This window comes from Cheilinus undulatus, linkage group 8, assembly GCF_018320785.1.
Source record: "Cheilinus undulatus linkage group 8, ASM1832078v1, whole genome shotgun sequence".
Lineage (NCBI taxonomy): Eukaryota > Metazoa > Chordata > Actinopteri > Labriformes > Labridae > Cheilinus > Cheilinus undulatus.
The window spans coordinates 4,238,169-4,257,421 of record NC_054872.1 but is presented as its reverse complement, the minus strand read 5'-3'; the positions used below and the strand labels follow the sequence as shown (position 1 = coordinate 4,257,421).

The 19,253-nt window shown below is 39.4% G+C and overlaps 1 protein-coding gene across 1 annotated transcript in view; it reads right to left on the bottom strand.

Annotated features, from left to right (window-relative positions):
* Positions 1–860: 860 nt before the first annotated feature.
* The window catches only part of LOC121513596 (aldehyde dehydrogenase, mitochondrial-like), a 31,933-nt gene continuing 13,540 nt past the window's right edge, over positions 861–19,253 (bottom strand). Inside the window, exons 6-13 of the mRNA XM_041793429.1 lie at positions 13,375–13,503; positions 11,411–11,524; positions 10,471–10,573; positions 7,701–7,885; positions 5,719–5,883; positions 4,971–5,128; positions 4,590–4,704; positions 861–1,157 (exon numbers count right to left, since the gene is read on the bottom strand). Of these exons, the coding sequence (XP_041649363.1) occupies positions 1,125–1,157; positions 4,590–4,704; positions 4,971–5,128; positions 5,719–5,883; positions 7,701–7,885; positions 10,471–10,573; positions 11,411–11,524; positions 13,375–13,503 (1,002 nt within the window). The 3' untranslated portion in view covers positions 861–1,124. The remainder of the gene's footprint in view (positions 1,158–4,589; positions 4,705–4,970; positions 5,129–5,718; positions 5,884–7,700; positions 7,886–10,470; positions 10,574–11,410; positions 11,525–13,374; positions 13,504–19,253) is intronic.

Below are 19,253 nucleotides of genomic sequence, written 5' to 3'. Positions count from 1 at the left end.
ATCTAATTTTTTTACCTTTAAAACACATTTTGAATTTTATTTCATATTTTGACTGTTAAAAATCATGGTTTCAAATATCTCATATTTTGCCTTTTGAAAACATTATTTTGACTTTAAATGTAATGTTTTTGCCTTTAAAACTTTTAAGTTTGACTTTTTATCTCAGATTTTTAGTTTTTAATTTGTCATGTTGATCTTTTTAACCGCAAAATCATTTAGGTTAAAAATTGACTTTGTTAGGCCCTCGGGTTAGACCCAAATTCAGAATCCGGCCTTTGTTGGGATTGAGTTTGAAACCCCTGATTTAGACCCTGGAAGGTTTTGGTTTTTAGAGAAATAATTTATTTTGAAATAATATTAGCATCCAAAGTAAAACTAGCGTAGTTGGAAAAGCTATGTTAAAAATCCCTTTCTCTAATAGCACTTGGGAAACTCTTTAAAAAATGCATTTTCATAGAAGCGCTGATGATTTTGTCCTCATGTAAAGGGTCGTCTGATTGGGCTCTAAAAACGTCAGCAGTTAAACTTTCTTGTCTGATGGATTTCCAGAGAACCAGTGAGCCAACACTTAGAAATCTGAGGTAAAATAGAAAAATACAGAAAATAAGACATTGTATGGCCTTAAAATTTATCTTTATGAACATGAAATACATTGGTGTTTTTAAGCAAACCTCTCATGAACCTGCTGAAGACAGAAACATGCATGTCTGACTGACCCACAGCTGCCTGGAGCTATCATTTTAACTTTATCTCTGCAAACTCTGCTCTGATCGTCAAACAGCACCGTCTCTGTCACATTAAAAATAAAAATCTTAATATAACATGTTAATTTATATTACTCACACAAAAGGAGACATAAGTGCACCAAAAGCATTTATTAAGAAAGATATAGCTTTTATAATGTCCATGAACACAGCTGAAAATTAAAGATACATGGAGTCTGATTATGAACAGAGACTCTCTTTTTTTTTTTAACATATGAGGGGATGTGTGGAGGGGTTTCACAGTAAAAAAGTTTTTAATGCTCAAATTAATGTGATTATTGTCTTATTATGTTTGTTCACAGGTTAAATCAGTAGGGACTTGGCAGTTTGATGGAGTCTGATGGCGTTCGCTGCTCACGCTCACGAGTTCTTCTGTGGTACCCTCATGGTCACCTGGACAGAGAAGAGAAGTTCAGGATGTAAACACATTTTAAAAATATCCCTATGAGATACAGAGATAGTGAGGTATTTTTAAATATTTCAGGGTCAGGTTTAGGCATTTTTTGTTTACTTGTTTAAGGCAGTGGTTCTCAACTGGTGGGTCAGGACCCAAAGTGGGACACAAAGCTGTTTCAGTGGACCACATACAGCTGCATCTCAATGAATTAGAATATTATTGAAAAGTTGATTCATCTTGGTAATTCAATTCAAAAAAAGGTAAACTCATTTATTATATAGACTCATTACACACTTGTTGATATATTTCAAATTTTTATTTCTTTTAATATTGATGATTATGGCTTAAAACTAATGAAAACACAAAATTCAGAGTCTCAGAAAATTAGAATATTGTGAAAAAGTTCAAAATTGGAGACTCGTGGAGTCACACTCAAATCAGCTGATTAACTCCAAACACCTGCAAAGGTTCCTGAGCCTTTAAATGGTCTCTCAGTCTAGACCAGTAGCTTCACAGTCACGCTGACTGGACAGATGTTTAGAAGACGATCACTGACCCTGCACAAGGAGGGTAAGACACAGAAGGTCACTGCTAAAAGAAGCTGGTTGTTCACAGAGTGCTGTATCCAAGCACATTAAAGGAAAGTTGAATGGAAGGAAAAATGTGGTAAAAAGGAGCACAAGCAACAGAGATAACGACAGCCTCGAGAGGATTGTGAAATGAAGCCCATTAAAGAATTTGGGGGAGCTTCACAAGGAGTGTACTGCAGCTGGAGTGATACAAGAGCCACCACACACAGACGGATCCAGGACATGGACTACAACTGTCCCATTCTTTGTGTCAAGCCACTCTTGAGCCAGAGACAACTTCAGAGGTCTTACCTGGGCTAAGGACTAAAAGGACTGGACTGCTGCTCAGTGGTCCAAAGTCCTCTTTTCAGATGAAAGTAAATGTCAAAGGTCCCAGAGTCCGGAGGAAGAGAGGAGAGGACCAGAATCCTTCAGGTCTTGAGATCCAGTATACAGTGGTGGGAAAAAGTATTTACCCCCTGTCTGATTCCTGAGTTTTTTGCATATTTATCACACTTGAATGTTTCGGATCATCAAACCAATTTTTATATTTCACAAAGACAACCCAAGTAAATGGAAAATGCAGTGTTTGAAAGATTATTTAATTTTTCAAGGGGGGAAAAAAATCCAAACCTCTCTGGCCCTGTGTGAAAAAGTAATTGCTCCCCTTGTTAAATCATAAGTTAACTGTGATTAACCACAGTTTTTGGAAAGCTGAGTTCAATTTCACTGGCCACACCCAGGCCTGATTACCACCAGATATGTTGAATCAAAAAAACACTTAGAAAAAAAAAACAATAGAAGCTGTCAGACAAAGTGAAGTAGGCTACAAGATCTCAGAAAGAAACGCATCATGCCACGAGCCAAAGAAATTCAAGAACAAATGAAAAAACAAAGTAATTGGAATCTATTAGTCTGGAAAAGGTTACAAGCCATTTCCAAGGCTCTGGGACTCCAGCGAACCACAGTCAGAGCCATTATCCACAAATGGAGAAAACAAGGAACAGAGGTGAACCTTCCCAGGAGTGGTTGGCCAACCAAAATCACTCTGAGAGTGCAACGACGACTCATCCAGGAGGTCACAAAAGAACCTAGAACGACATCCGAAGACCTGTAGGCCTCACTGGCCTCAGTTAAGGTCAGAGTTCATGACTCAACCATAAGAAAGACACTGGGCAGCAATGGCATCATGGGAGAGTTCCAAGGCCAAAACCACTGCTGACCAACAAGAACACAAAGGCTCGTCTCACATTTTCCAAGAAACATCTTGATGATCCCCAAGACTTCTGGAGAAATATTCTGTGGACTGACGAGACAAAAGTTGAACTTTTTGGAAGGTTTGAGTCCTGCTACATCTGGCATAAAAATAACAGCATTTGATAAAAAGAACATCATGCCAAAAGTCAAACATGGTGGTGTCAATGTGATGGTCTGGGGCTGCTTTGCTGCTTCAGGACCTGGACCACTTGCTGTGATTGATGGAACAATGAATTCTGCTGTCTACCAGAAAATCCTGAAGGCCAACGTCCAGCCATCAGTATGTGACCTCAAGCTCAAGCGCTCTTGGGTTATGCAGCAGGACAACGACCCGAAACACACCTGCAAGTCCACCTTTCAATGGCTCAAGAAAAACTAAATTAAGGTAAATATAAATATCAATATATAAATATAAAAATTGGTTTGACGATCCAAAACATTTAAGTGTGATAAATATGCAAAATAAAATCAGGAATCAGAAAGGGGGCAAATACGTTTTCACACCACTGTAAAGTTTCCACAGTCAGTGATGGTTTGGGGAGCCATGTCATCTGCTGGTGTTGGTCCACTGTGTTTTATCAGCTCAAAGGTCAGCACAGCTGTCATCCATGAAGTTTTAGAGGACCTTATGCTTCCCTCTGCTGACAAGCTTTATGGAGATGCTGATTTCATTTTCTAGCAGGACTTGGCACCTGCCCACACTGCCAAAGGTACCAAAACCGGGTTTAAGGACCATGGTATCCCTCTGCTTGATTGGGCAGCGAACTCATCTGACCTAAACCCCGTAAAGAATCTATGAGGTGCTATGAAGAGGAAGATGAGACACCAGACCCATGCAGAAGAGCTGAAGGCCGCTATCAAAGCAACCTGGGCTTCATAACACCTCAGCAGTGCCACAGACTGATCGCCTCCATGCCACGCTACAATGCTGCAGCAATTCATGCAAAAGGAGCCCCGACCAAGTACTGAATGCTGTACACGTTCATACTTTTCAGAAGTCCAACATTTCTGTGTTAAAAATCATTTTTACTGGTGTTAAGTAATATTCTTATTTTCTGGGATACTGAATTTTGTGTTTTCATCAGCTGTAAGACATAATCAACATTTGAAGAAATAAACTCTTGAAATATATCAGACTGTGTGGAATGATTCTATGTTAGGAATGAGTTTCACTTTTTAAATTGAATTACTGAAATAAATCAACTTCATGATGATAATTCAAATTTATTGAGATGCGCCTGTAACAATGAATGACCTGTAAGTGCGCCTGTAAGTAATGTGTAAAAAGCTGAGGTGGTGCTTTTTAAGCATGTTTGTTCCTTGTCCTCATCTTATTTATTGTGGACCGTCTGTGGTCTTTACTGCATTTCTCATAAAATCTGATTGGCTAAGAAATGTCAGAAATCGGAGTAATAGTTTCTGCTGAGGCTGGAGGGTCCCTGAGTCTAGACCAGCTGGTTTAGGAGAAAGTATTTAGTATGACCGCAGCAGCAAAATGTTTATAGGAAAGCTTGTTGCTGGTTGAACCATACAAATCAAAGTCAAAATCATAAGAATGTCTTAGTAATAGACAATCTTTGTGTTATAAAACCGTGTTGTTACCGTTTTGACTTCAGTGTAGTTGTCCAGGCCGTACTCTCCGAGCTCTCTGCCGTTTCCTGAAGCCTTATATCCTCCAAACGGAGCCTGAGCCCCGAACACGTCATAACAGTTTATCCTGCAGAGGAAGCACACGGGCAACGCTTTAGTCAGGGCTCCAGAGATTATCAATGAATTATCATAAATTCATGCATAAAAAATCATGGATTAATGCATAAAATTATGATAAATTACCAGCACTGCACATGCTTACAGAGTATCACCTGCATGAATTCCTGCAGTTAATGAATGATCTTTAAATCCTGAAGTGTTATTTCTGACATTCATGATGTTTTCTTTCATTGTCATGGAGGGAAATCTGGATTATAATGACTGTTCTCATACCAGACGGTTCCTGCTCGCAGCCCGTTGGACACGTAGTTGGCCTTATCGATGTCTTTGGTGAACACAGCCGCTGCTAGGCCGTATTTAGTATCGTTGGCTCTGTTCACCACCTCCTCCAGATCTTTAAACTTCAGGATCTGCATCACAGGGCCGAAGATCTGCCGGAAAACACAGGGCAGGAACAACAAGATTACACAAGATTAAATACCTTAAATCTCCAGACACTGACAGGACAAATAAACAAAGATAAACAGACAAAACGAAGACGAACAGAGGAAACGAGAGCTCAGAGTCTGCAGACAGATTTAGACTGAGGGTTTCACTCAAGTATAGTAAGAAAGTTGATTTTGACCTCTACATATTTTTCTTATTTTTAGCATACAAAAGAAATAAAGGAAATTTAAAATAAAATGGTGCAAACATTTGAATTATTGTATTTAATTTGTCCTCTTTGTCAGGCCTGGTGAAGGTGATGTGCACAAAAATGACATAACTCTTTTAGGGTTAATGAAGAGGAGTTATATACATTTTTATGGTTTATTATCTCCTTTAGGCCTCAGTGTTTTTTTAGACCCTGAAGATTAAATATTTTCTTGGATGACTGAAAGAAAAGTGTGTTAATTGTATTAAATTTAGCATAAAAATGCAACACTGTTGACTGAATTAAACTGTTCTGCGTGGTCTTTGTTGTTTTATATCTCCATCATAATTCCCAGTCCTGCTGTTCCCTCCCCTCACGCCATCCTACCTCCTCCCTGGCGATGGTCATGTTGTCCTTGACGTCTCCAAACACGGTTGGCTGGATGAAGTACCCGCGGTCTGCAGCCACGCCTCCTCCACACATCAGCTTGGCGCCCTCTCTCTTCCCACTGCTGATGTAACCCAGGATCTTGTTGAACTGCTCCTGGTCCACCTGAATGTCACAAAAAAAAAGAATAAAAAGGTGTTGGATTGTTAACAAGACTATATAAAAACCTAGTATATGACTGACTGCAACTATCTGGGATGCCTGTTGAAATGTCTGACTGAAATGTGTGTTCTGGCAGAGTGATTTTGTCATGATTGTTAGTTTATTATTTTTAGCCAAAGTTATAGTAAGTGGTTACTGAAATGTAAAAAGCTACATGTTGTCCTCTCTCTCTCCTTTTGTGTGTGTGATGAAGCCCAGAGCTGCGTCATCCCCCTTCCCCTCCTGCGTTTCTTCTACCATATCTGATTGGCTAAACACAGACAGACACACACACCGCCTCAGCTGCAGTTAGGGAATGGAGGGTAAAAGACACTCTCTATATTCTTTGCCATTAGTGCGTGAAGGGAAGACAAGACTACAAGAAACTGTCAAAAACCTCTCCTATGCACAAGACAAGCTGTCGGTGTGGTTCTCTGCTCTGGTTTTAACAAGAACAGCGGTCCAGTTCGGAATAAACAGCAGCGGTCCTACTGCGACATCCAAGCTAACAGCTAATTTCAGACAACACTGGACAAGCCCACCGCCATGATGGGAAAGCCATGCCGAAACAGAAACAGGAGTAATGCGAGAAAATTTTTTTCTGTCACAGAAAGCTTTCAGTGTTGTTCTCTGCGCTTCTTTGAATAAGACATGTTGCCTGGTTCAGACGATAGCACCGCTGCGGCTCAGTCCCAGCCAATGACAGGCCTGCTAGAGTCATTAGCTGGGACACAACAACTCATTAGCTGTATACAACAAGTAACCCTTTCCCCATAACTATCACATAATCATGCCAAAGCAAGGCGGCAGAAGAGCAACATCATTTTCTGTCGCAAAAAGCTTTCTGTGTTGCTCTCAGCGCTAACTGTGAAGAAGAAATGTGTTGGTCTGGCTAAGGCCAAGCTAACGTTCGGCTAGCAGCCGATGTATACAAGCACAAGTAACCCTTTCCCCCTTTAACTATCACACACTCACGCTGAAGCGGTTAGGCAGAAAAGCAAAAACACCCTTTCTGTTACAGAAAGCTTTAGTGTTGCTGTCTTTGCTTGTTTTAGAAAAGAAATGTCCACTTTGGACCGAAGTGCTGCTGTGATTAATTCAGAGCTAATCGCTCCTCGAGCAGCCAGTGTACACAAGCATTCACACAAGAAGTTACCTTTTCCCCCCTCAATTATCACACAGTTGTGCCAAAGCAGGTCAGGAGAAAAGTGAAAGCATCTTTCCCAACATGAAAAGCTTATAGGGTTGTTTTTATTCTTTGTCATACAGAAATGTGGTCCAGTTCTGGTTAAACAGGGCCATGCACAGCATCACAGAAGTTGAGGCAGCCATTAGAGGGCTTTCAGTCCAACTAAACCCCGCCCATAGCGCAACTCTGTATGCATGGCTCTAGTTACCACAGTGGAGGCAGCCATTACTGCCAGCATTCAATACAAGCAAACCCAACTCTGTGTGGTAGGGCCCTCAAAGTAGCATCAATCATTCAGTCGGTCAGACACGGACAGAGCCACCTGTAGGGCTGCTCTCAGCAGTCAGCCAACAATCTTATGATAGTTTTGTGCTGAGATTTTCTTTTTAGAATATAACATCTTTAACCATAAGGACAGCAAAGAAAACTGCAGCTTTCCAGGATTAAAAAGATGCAAAAATAGAATGCTCCTTAAAGAACAAAATTTAGTATTTTGTTAGACACGGAGGAAATAGCGCTCTTAACTCCATCAACTGATATCACATTTAACTGATAGCTAATAGTAGATGGCCTAATCAATAATCCCTGTTACCTGGGGCCCCTGCTCCGTTTTTAGGTCGAACGGGTTTCCCACCACTCGTCTCTTTGCCCTATCCACGCTCCGCTCCACAAACTCGTCATAGATTTCGGACTGGACGTAGGTTCGAGAGCCAGCGCAGCAGCACTGACCCTGGTTAAAGAAGAGAGCAAAGTGGGACTGCTCCACGGCGTCCTCCACTGGAAGAGACAAAAATGTCATGTTTAATGACAAATATCATGAAAATTAAACTAGAATTACAGATTTAATCTGGTCTGGATTAAAGGATGTATTACATATTTTCTCAGTGAAGGATATATTTACCCATGCACTCAAACGCCTTCTCTTTATATCTGGTTTGAGATTGAAATTCATCCACCAGAAGGCCAAATCTCTCACAGCACTCAATTCTCCTAGTTCTCCACTGAGGCAGTTCCTTCTCAGCTGTCTGTCTCTGTGACCTAACATTATATTTATAATCATAGTTCTGAACCAACTCAAACAATCTTTACTCAAAAAGTCCAAACATTGCACGAGCTAGTCTTCTGTTATGTTTTCTGCACTGTCGTGAACCATCGGCTCTGCTGCTATCTTTTAGCTTCCAGAGAACATGCAGAAACAGAGATAAAACTAATGCATCACACAGGCAGGAAGCACCAACCATATCTGTATCAAAGATAAATAAAGCTAAATAAAGCTTTGGAGCTGCAGTGGGGAGACCACTGGTTTTCAAACTTTTTTTTGCCCAAGGCACACCATATTAGCATCAATACAAAATAGACTCTTTAACCAATGTTACAGACAAGGTTTGCTTAGATATAGCCTTCTTAAAAAATGTACTCTCATTAAAACAGCATTACCTTTTTATTGGTAATGCTAACAATGTTGATGGGGACACTGAACTAGATGATAAGGAAAGGACTGTCAACTTCATAGCTAGACCATAATGTGCAGAAACATCAGGATGCTGGAAAATAAAGTAAATACTGAGACAACTTTGATTGAGAAGAACTGAATAATTATGAAAAGAGGCAACAAATAGGCTGACATGGCAAAATAGGGCAAACAGTGGACAAACATGGGCAAAAAGCTGCAAAAATGGGTTTAACATTTTTAATCTGGCAAAAGGTGGGAAAAAGGTGGCAAAAATGGGTTAAAAGTGATGCAAAAAATGTTGGAAAATCCTGCAAAAAGTGGCAAAACAAAGGCAGAGGTGGGTAATAGTTGACAAAATATGGAGAAAATGGGTGGGTTCAAAGTGGTGAAAAAAAAATTTGGCAAAAAATGGCCAAACCATAACAAAAGTGGCAAAAAGGTGACAAAAATGAATTAACGGTGACAAAAAGTTTCAGAAATGGGTCAAAAGTAGCAAAACAGTGGTGAAAATGGCAGAAGAAAGCAGCAAAATGGTTGAAAGGTGTCCAAAGAAGTTGCAAAAATGGGTAAAACATTTTTTTAATGTGGCATATTTAGGCAAAAAGTAGTAAAAAATTGGTTAAATTGATTATTTTAAAAAATGATGGCAAAAGGTGGTTTAAGGGTGGCAAAAAAGACTTAAAAGTGGTGCAAAAACATGGCAAAATTTGGCAAAAAGGTAGTAAAAATGGGTTAAAAAAATAAAAAAGTGTGGAAAAATTCTGAAAAAGTGGCCAAACAAAGGAATATGGGGCGAAAATTGGCAAAACCTGGCAAAAATGGATTTAACATTGCAAAAAGGTGGTGAAAATTGGCTGAAAGTGATCCAAAAAATGTGGAAAAATTAGGCAAAAGCTGGCCAACCAAAGGCAGAAGTGGGTGAAAATTGACCAAATGTGGAGAAAATGGGTTAAAAGTGATGGAAAAAAAATGGCAAAAAATGGCAAAACAATAGCCAAAGTGGTAAAAAAAACAAAAGGTGCCAAAAATAGGTTTGCAGCTGCAAGAAGTTCCAGAACAGTTGCAAATATGCCAAAAAGCAGCAAAAGTGTTTAAAGGGGTCCAAACAAGTGCCAAAAATGGGTTAAATGTTTTAAAATGTGGCAAATAAAGGCAAAAAATATTAAAAATTGATTAAATTGATTAAAAAAAAAAAAAAACAATGGCACAAGTGGGCAAAAGGTGGCTTAAATGAAAGTGATGCTAAAGCATGGCAGAATTTGGCAAAAAGCAGCAAAAGGTGGTAAATATGGGTTAATTAAACAAAAAATGTGGGAAATTCTGTACAAAAGTGGCCAAACAAAGGAAAAGTAGGCGGAAATTTGCAAAACATGGCAAAAAGGGGGGAAAAGTTGCAAAAAGGTGGTGAAAAGGATTTAAAGTGATGAAAAAAATGCCAGAATATGGCCAAACAATAGCAAAGTGGCAAAAAGGGGACAAGGAGGGTTAACAGTAGCAAAAAGTTAAAAAAAAAAAAAAAAAGTGGCTTAAATGCAAAAAAGCAACAAAATGGTATAAAAGTGTCAAATGAAGTGGCAAAAATGAGTATGAAAAAGTGGCTAACTTGGTTAAAAGTAGAATGAATTAATAATTTCAACACCCGAACCCAATAACAGCCTGCCATGCTTTTCAACTCTCAGTGAGGGAACCGTTAGCCAGGATGCGAGCACCACTGCTACTGATCCAACACATAAGCACTGCTATCAATGAATCACATCTGGGGAAGACCCATTCTCTGGTTGGTTTTCAGGGGTCCAGCCAGATCTGTGGGCAGGCCCAGTTACAGTACTTGCCATAAAGTTGTAGTAACAACGTATGGTTGTACTAACTCCCAAGGCACACCATTAGAGAACCACTGTGTTAGACGTACGGTTGGCATCAGACAGGATGATGTTGGGACTCTTTCCTCCGAGCTCCAGAGTGACCTTCTTCAGGTTACTGCTGCCTGACGCCTGCTGGATCAGGTGACCCACCTGAGGGACACAAACACAGAGGTTAACAATGCATTTTCATGGATTAATGCTGAGTTTTGCTCATTCAGACAGTGAGAGACATCACTTTAACATGATTCCTGTGTCTTTCTACAGTAACTTGGTTTAACTACATGCGGTGTGCAGCGAAGGTGTGAAATGGCTTCAAGCTTAAAGGCATAGAGCACCCTTTTTTAATTCCATTGTTTACTAATTTAATTTCATCAGAGTGTAGGTGTGGGCCTGTAAGTAATGTGTAAGTAATGGCTGTCCTGGCTCGTCTTTGCTTGTATGATCCTAACAAAGAAGGTTTTTAGTCTGCAACCCAACCACAATGAATGACCTGTTTTCTTTCTGGTTCCTATCTGAGACACCAGGGCTGGAATTTTGATGAACGCCCTTCCCTAACAACAACAATTTCTCTGGAATTATTTTTGCTGCAGAGTGCATTTGAGATCATGATTTCCTGATTCTGTTCTCAGATTGTTCTTGGATCTTTCCATCCAAACCTGCCTCCTTGTTCTTAGATTTTCTGTTTGTGTTCTATATGTCTGCTTGCTCAAATTTTAATGTGAAATGTAGCCCGACTTCTATGAGAGAAGACAAGGTAGACTTAATGAGCTTCACTCATCAGTCAAAGATGCTCCTACATTCTGGAGACATCGTCTCTTGGCTAAGTTTGTCCCAGTCTTTCTCTCTCCCATCATCAGAGCCCACTGTTGTGCTGCTGCTGATCAAAGTTCAACCCTGTGTCTACAGCCACTGTAGAGCTAAACCTGCCGTTGTTGTGATCACAGCATGCTGCTTACAACAAAAACACTTCAAACAGGACTTTCCTACCTCTGTGGAGCCAGTGAACGCCACCTTGTCAACGTCCATGTGGCGAGCGATGGCGGCTCCAGCTGATGGCCCCATACCGGGCAGGATATTCACAACACCTTCAGGGAAACCCACCTGCAAACATAAATACATGTAATTAACCCTTAGAACTCACACGGCACAAATCTGTAACACAAGAGGACTTTGGTAAATTGCCATGGAAATAATACTCAGCTCCTTATATGGACATCCTGGGGGTGTGTGTGTTAATAGACCATATTTTCAGGCTTTGCAATATGTGCTTTTTCATCTTATGTGTTGCTGAGTCAGAGTTATGATTATTTTTGTATTGCAAACTTTTTTTTTAACTCTGTCTTCTTGTCGTATACAACAAGAAGAGACACATTCAAAGTTTAAAAACATGTGAACCATAAATCACAGACATTGACTTGTTTTTTCCCCCTGAAAACTCTCTGTTGTGCCTTTCTAATGATGCTTTTTAAGCTTTGTAACTCTTACAGAACATTTTATAGTGCGCCAGGAACTTGGCTGTCTTTCCTGGCTCTTTGAATATTAAATCCATGCCAGTAATTCTGATATTGGACGTCTTTTTATCAATTTAGAATCCATTTTTCGATCGTTCCTGCAGTTAGCTGGTTAGCCTGCTGCCATAGTATCTGTTTGCATCCCAGAAAGCACTGCGACTGGGTTGTGACAGCCAGTTGTTCTGTTGTTGCATCATACTTTGCCGAACAGTTCCTGTGCACAGATTTGGAAACTGAAAAGAGAGCCTGAATGACTCATAATGGAGAGAAACAGACACAGAGAGGCTGTGACGTGTCCCTCAGAGTCACTGCACTGTAAATACTGACTTTTTTTTGTAAAAATGTGAATATTTTGAAGACTTTTTGTCACAGAATTATCATTTTTTAAATTTTTATTCCCAATGAGATGGGAGAACAAGTTTATGCAAAAATAACCCTAAGTCATTAATGTTTACTGTGTTTAATACATAAAAATCTGAGTTTTAATTCCTGATTAGTTTTTTCTTTTGTCCTTGTAGTCCCACAGGTTTTTTAAAATTCTAGTGAAACAGCTGCACACATATTCTTAAAGCCTGGCTTGCCCTGAAGAAAAGGATGTTTAGATCTTGACTGGGCTCCACAGGGTTGATGTTTTATATGCTTTTAAAGGAAAAAAGTCCAGCTGAGACACAATGGATAAGAAATAGGCAAGAGATCAGAACTTTAATATCAAATTCACCTATAAGAATAAAATTTGCAGCTCGGCTTTATCATCTCTGCAGCTAGACACAAAACATTCCCCGTCCTGCAACAAACATTTCAAATAAGACCAACATAGTGCACACATATCTAATCATAAGATTGGAATTTAGATTCACTTCCTTCAAGAATATCTTGTGGTTCACAGTTAAACATTAATAATCTGCCACAAAGATTAAATGTGGCTTTATAGTGGAGAGAATTGGGATTTTTATGAAGTACTTTTCAATAGTAGGTATAAATGCAGTAGTGTTTTCAGTAAACTCTAATTGCAGAATTATCAGGCACTGTGGGAGAGAAGAGGTTAAAAAGTGGCATAAGCCTGACCTATATGGCCTGTGTAGTTACATATTCTGGCATTTTCTGAGCAGTGAAGCCACTGCATGCAGGAGGCAAAGACTGGAGTGGATTTCCAGTCATGTTAGACATTTTGTGATGTGTGCTGCATTCATTGATACCCCAGATTTTGTGCTAGAGCTTATTTTGGTCCTTTACTGGCATTCATGAGTGATGACTGAGCATCTACGCCTACTGATCACTATAACTAACCTCTTAACCAAGGTATGAACATATTCTGCTTCTCTGCTTTAGTCTTTTTTTAATCACTGCTTAGTTTATTGTGATGAATTTAAAAAAGTGTCTCATTGCATTCATGATCATTTGAATTTTCCCTACAAGCAGACGAAGCATAAATAAAAGTACCTCTTTGATGAGGTTAGCGACGTAGAGTGCTGTAAGCGGTGTCTGCTCTGCAACCTTCATCACCACGGTGTTTCCCGTAGCGAGGGCAGGGCCAAGTTTCCAAGCCTGCATCAGCAGAGGGAAGTTCCACTGCAGAAAGAGAGAGAGAGAACAAGAGGAAGACTTGCATTAATCACAGCTAATTAAGCAGATAATCAGTGCATTAATCCATCCAAGAACTGAACCAGGCCCAAGACTTCTGAGCTCATACAGGAGCAGGTGAACTCAGGGTTGTAGGGCAGTAGGCTTAGTGTGGTTTGGCTGTAAACTCAATCTGAAGATTTTCTGCCAGATTTTACCCACAATTCCCAGTTGGGAAAAGTCTGCACTAGCTGGGGACAATTGGCTAGGCTAGTTGTAGGGCTGAGCTATTAGGGCAAAAATTGAAATCATGACTAATTGAACTTTTTACCTCGATTATGATTGATGTACGATTATCCCACCCCTGACTCCGTTTGTGCTGTAAATATTTGTATGATTTTAAAACAAATAACTAAAAGGAACATGCTCAGATTTACAATTTATGGTTATTTATTGAAATCAAAACACACATCAGCTGAAATGTTTTTTCACATTTTCCTAGAAAAGTGGAAAATAAAGGTCTTGATAACAAAATAAGTTATTTTTATACTACAGTATAAACATAGAAAATAACTTTGCTGCTCACACAGTGCAGCTGGCTCTATGTTTGAGTTTTAGAGGATTTGATGGGACAGTGTCATGTGACTACCATTTCTCCTTTTAGGTTTCTGGCAGGCTACCTGCCTTGTGACATCTGGCTGCTATCACAGCCAGTAGTGTGCTCTTAAAGGGGACTGTGCATTTGTAGAGAGAGAATTACAAGAAAAAATTGAAAGAATAATTCAAGCAATTTCAATAGGGTTGTCGCACCGAGGTTGGTGCTCAGGCCCTAATAATTGACAGGGCAGGTTTACGTCGCTTAGAGCAGGGGTTTTCAACCTTTTTAGTTTGCAACCCCAAAATAAAGGTGCCAGGTCCCCCAGTGTACCTGAAGATGGCTGAACACAGCCATGCACATTCAAGAATAGTCATGTGCAGACAAGGCCACCCATTAGGGGGGAAATATGGCCTAGCCAAACCAGGGGCCAGCAAAATCTCAGTCCATTGTTAGGTCCAGCTGCTGTATTTTAGATTTAACCTGAATCATAACCACTCTTATCAAAGAAACAAATATCTTTTTAATTTATTTGTGCAGTAAGTAGCCCTCTTAAAAAATGTTAATCCTATTGTTTAAAGCACTATTCAAATACATTAAAAATAGCTAAAATGGGTTAATAATGGAAAAAAATGCTAGGAAAGGTGGTGAAATTGGAGTTTACAAGTAGCGGTAAGAAGTGCCTAAAATTGTGGCATAAAAAGTGGTAAAAGGGGATTAAATAGTGGCTGAAATGGTGTTAAAGTAGCAAAAATAGGTGGAAATTAAATTAATATAAACTGGCAATAAAGGGTTAGCTGTGGCAGACATAGACAGAAAAGAGTAAGACTGGCAAAAATGGGCATTTAAATTGTGAAATGTGATGTAAAAAGTGGTAAAGAGGTGTCATTAGTGGCAATAATGTGTGAACAGAGCCAACAATAGGCAGAGAGTGGCAAGATTTGGTTTAGAAATGGCAAAACAGGCAGAAAAAAAGTGTTGGAAAGAGTTTAAAACTGACAAAAAATGGATTTAAAGTGGCTAAAATGTGTTAGAGTTGGCACAATTGGTGGGAAAAAAGTGATGACAACGGTTTTAAATCTGGCAAAATTGGTGTAAAGTGACAACAGCGTAAATTGAAAAATACTACTAGATTTTTTTAAGGCATCTGGAGACCCTTTCTCAGTGTCAATGGACCCCCAATGGGGTCCCGACCCCAACATTGAGAACCAACAGGATTAGAGGCTCCAAATGTTGGTTTTGATTATTTTTTGCTTAATTTCCCGGCACTAGCTAGTCAGCACAAAAATCTGTTAGTGTGTGTGGGGAACAGACCCGACCAGACCGGGTAGTGTGAACTGACTGACTAAACTGCAAACACGTGTTGTTAACAGCAAGTGAAAAAAAGAGGCTGGTACAGACCGCATGCTTTCCAAGACCAAAGGAGGAGAAATTCTCTCGTCCGAATTTTGTTTCAACAAGTTCTTAAGATTTATTCAAAGATGAAGAATTCAACCACAGTGCACAGCTGGACTCCGCTCTCTCATCCTAACACAGGCCAGTCCTGTCCACACCTCTAGCCAGTTTCCTGCATGTCAGGCCTTAACAGATGTGAGAGGTTTTTGCCTTATAAAACAGCTTCTTTCTGAGTGGTTATAAATGCTGTTCTCAGGATAAACTAATCCTTCGTAATTGCCACAAACGCGGACATCTTATCTCACTTTGGGAAGTGACTCAGTTCAATGTCCAGATTCATTATAATAAAGCTTCCCAACTCATTACAATAACAGTTATCATGTAAAACTTATTTCAACTGAATTTGTTTATATAATTTAATTTTTCTGTCAAGATGTGAAATTGTAGTCTTGATTCCCTACATTTGAACGGACATTATTTCTACATCCTGTGGCATATTTACCTTCAAGTCTCATCAAATGGTAAAAAAAAACCAAACAAACAAAAAAAAACACTCATAACGGTAAAAAAAAAATCTTTATAACTGAACATTTAATTCTAATCTGGCCACTCACAGCATGGACAGCATGTTTGGTCTTGGTGCAGAGCTTAAAGGTATCAAAAATTATGATTGGAGATGCCAGAGTTCATGGCGCATGCAGGAATGTCAGGGGGATTCTGATAGAACGGACATACAGAAGAATGACTGTACATGTGTTTAAAGTTAAGCTTTCACTCATCAGGAGAAGGTTGGGAGCTCTTTCAGAAGCATTTTGGCACACCAGTGAGAGAAATCTCTGTAGGATTCGCCTCTTTTTGTCTCTTTGCCTCCTCTCTGGACTCTGTGACCTGATCCCAGGTCAGGTGAGATAATCTCGGAGTCGGATCAGATATTGTAAACAGGTTGCTGTTTTACAACCTTAACAGTGATACTGAGTGCTTATTTACACTGTTTTCCACATTATTATGGAAATGACATTTTTCTCTTATTTTCCTAAATATTAATGCAAATGAGAGTCAGAATATTTTTCAAGTCATCAGCCGTTAAAGCATAATTCAAATGTTTTTGAACAAACTTCATTATGATAACTGTTATTTAAAAAATAAAAAATAAAAACCTCAAAATGCACTGTTACACATTATTATACAAAACAGAGTTTTAAAAGATTTTAAAGGTTGTAAAGAACTGAAAATGGTCATTCATTGAATTGGCAGCATTAGGAGGTCATCAAAGCTATTTAAATCAAAGAAATCTGAACAGGCAGGCAGCCAATTTATCTTTATTTAGTTGTACTGATGTTGCTAAAAATAGTCTGGCCTGCAGGATGTGTCATTGGACTACATCTGGCCCACAAACCCAAAATTACTTTGACACCCCTGCTTTAAATGGTCGCCCTTGCAAGTTAGCGCGAGAGTTTGATGCATTTAGTTGGCTTTAGTTGGTTTGACAAACCATGTAGTCTTTCAGTCGTCATGCAAAATCTGCTGAAATCAGTCTGTTAGTGTGAACTCCTAGACTATTTGAAATCTGTAAAGACTGTAAGTTGTGTTGTGTGTCCCCAGCTTAACAGTGGTATGGGCATAAGGCATCAAATATTTATATTTCAGATATTCAGATCCATAGCCCTGACTTTTCAGCATGTTTGCTCCTGATTGGGTTCTTTGGCTTTTGCAGGTCTTGTAGGAAAAGTGCAGGAAAAAATGCCACAAAAGCTTGTGTTTTTTTGTGCGAATAATTCCAGCAAAATTTATGTCATGGCTTGTTATCTGTGCTGTGTTTTAAGTGTCTTTGTTGACTAAATGTTAACGCTCTATTGTTAAATGTCTTCATTTAAAATTAAAAAGCAGACAACAAGGTAGTTTCTACTTTCTGTTTTTCTACGTTTCAAACCCCGGACAGCCTTGTAGAGTGTCTTCCTCTCCCTCCAACAAGCTTGTACTTGACAATGTGGCCTGGCTGTTATCACATCCTGTGGTTTACACTAACATTTGTCCCAATTTAACCTCGCTCCTTGTTGCTCCCTTACTGCTCCACGAGGATATCAACAGACAGAAATGTTTTCATAAGACTGCAGAAGATTTATTTTAAAGATGGGTATTCAGAGCTGCATCTTAAAGAACTAAAAGAGAGTTTAAGATCAGCAAATGCCTGAACAGGACAGAATGAGGGGATGAGGGTGTAAACATTCAACAGATACACATCTGTAACATACAGCTTGAACTAAGGTTTATATAATAACTCATACAATACTTTGATTTCAGTAAAGAGATATCAAAAATCTTTTTGACACCAAAACAACAGAAACAGACGTCCTAGACACCCATACCAGGTTAGTTATTGTTGCCGATTATAAAAGTTGCAGACAAACTCTCATGTTTTTGCCCAGGAACACTGGCAATGTCTTTGAGAGATCTGGACCAGTGGTGGAGGTGGGGGTTCAACTGGGTTTCAAAGTTTCTTTCTTCCTGTTTGTTTCATGTTACTTCTATCTTGTGACTTGTGTATCAAAATGGATGCTGTAATCTCAGTGACTGCTAAACAAAACTACCTGTGGTACAAATAAAGTAACCTGAAACCCAAAAACTTAAAAACAACTGATCTAGGCAATATGCATGAGTTTGAATGCTAACTTCTGTTTTTGTTGCTTATATATCAGGAATGTATCCATATTGTTTTTTTTTTCTTTTTTTCAGTCATATCAAAGATTAAGACTGGTTTCATGTTAGATGCCGGGACCAGATCCAAGTACACTTGTCTGATTTACCTGATAAGTGTGAACACAAGTGTGCCGTACCCAGGTGTAAGCTGATTATGACTCAGCTCCCTCCTACTTGACCCTGAGACGCTCCGAGCCCACCTGAATGCAGCATCCTTGAAGCACATGGCGAGTGCGAGGAATGTGTTCGATTGAGTTTGCAGTTTCTTGAGGATTAGGAAAGTTTTGATGGACTATAATTGTGGTGTGTGCATCTGTGAGCCAAGTGAGTTTACATTTATGCATGTTACTGTTTGCAGTGTTAATGGTGTTAGCAGGTTTTCATAGATAAAGTGAACATATTTGATGTGTTCTCTAACCTGTAAAATGTTGCAATTGCTCACTAATTAGACCAATTAACACTAGCAAAGCTTGTTAGCGTGGATATGCTGCCTTTATTCAGTTGTTTGTGCAGAAGTTATTTGTGATCACTCTGTGTGCTGCAGGACCTATACGTAGTGAGCTAAATGATGGTGACAAGTGATGCATAGTTTATGGATTGATTGTTCTGTTTGTACTAGTTCCTATATTTAGAGCGGGGTACACACATAAGGATTTTCTAAATCTTAAGAGATTTTTATCTGTTAGAGACCCCACACATGAAGATAAAAAAATCAGGCATTGAACAGTTTTGATCATACTGTGTGTGGTGTGCTCCAATAATCTGAACACAGCACACCACACACATCATGATTCTGTCCCACCACCGAACTAGAATCTCATCCTCCAAGCCAGAAATCTTGCGTGATCATACGTGATCTAACAAAAACGAAGAAGAATAAACATAGCAACAACCGGAGAACACAACACACAGCATGGATGAGGACACACAAGAGGAGGGAATGATGGTGTTCTTGGGACTATTTTTAACAGAAAAAAATCCCAAACTAAAAAAAACAACTTTATGATGCTTCAGCAGGTCAGTCATGCTTGTTTTTATTTACGCCTGCTTCCTTGTTCCTCAGTCAGCTCGC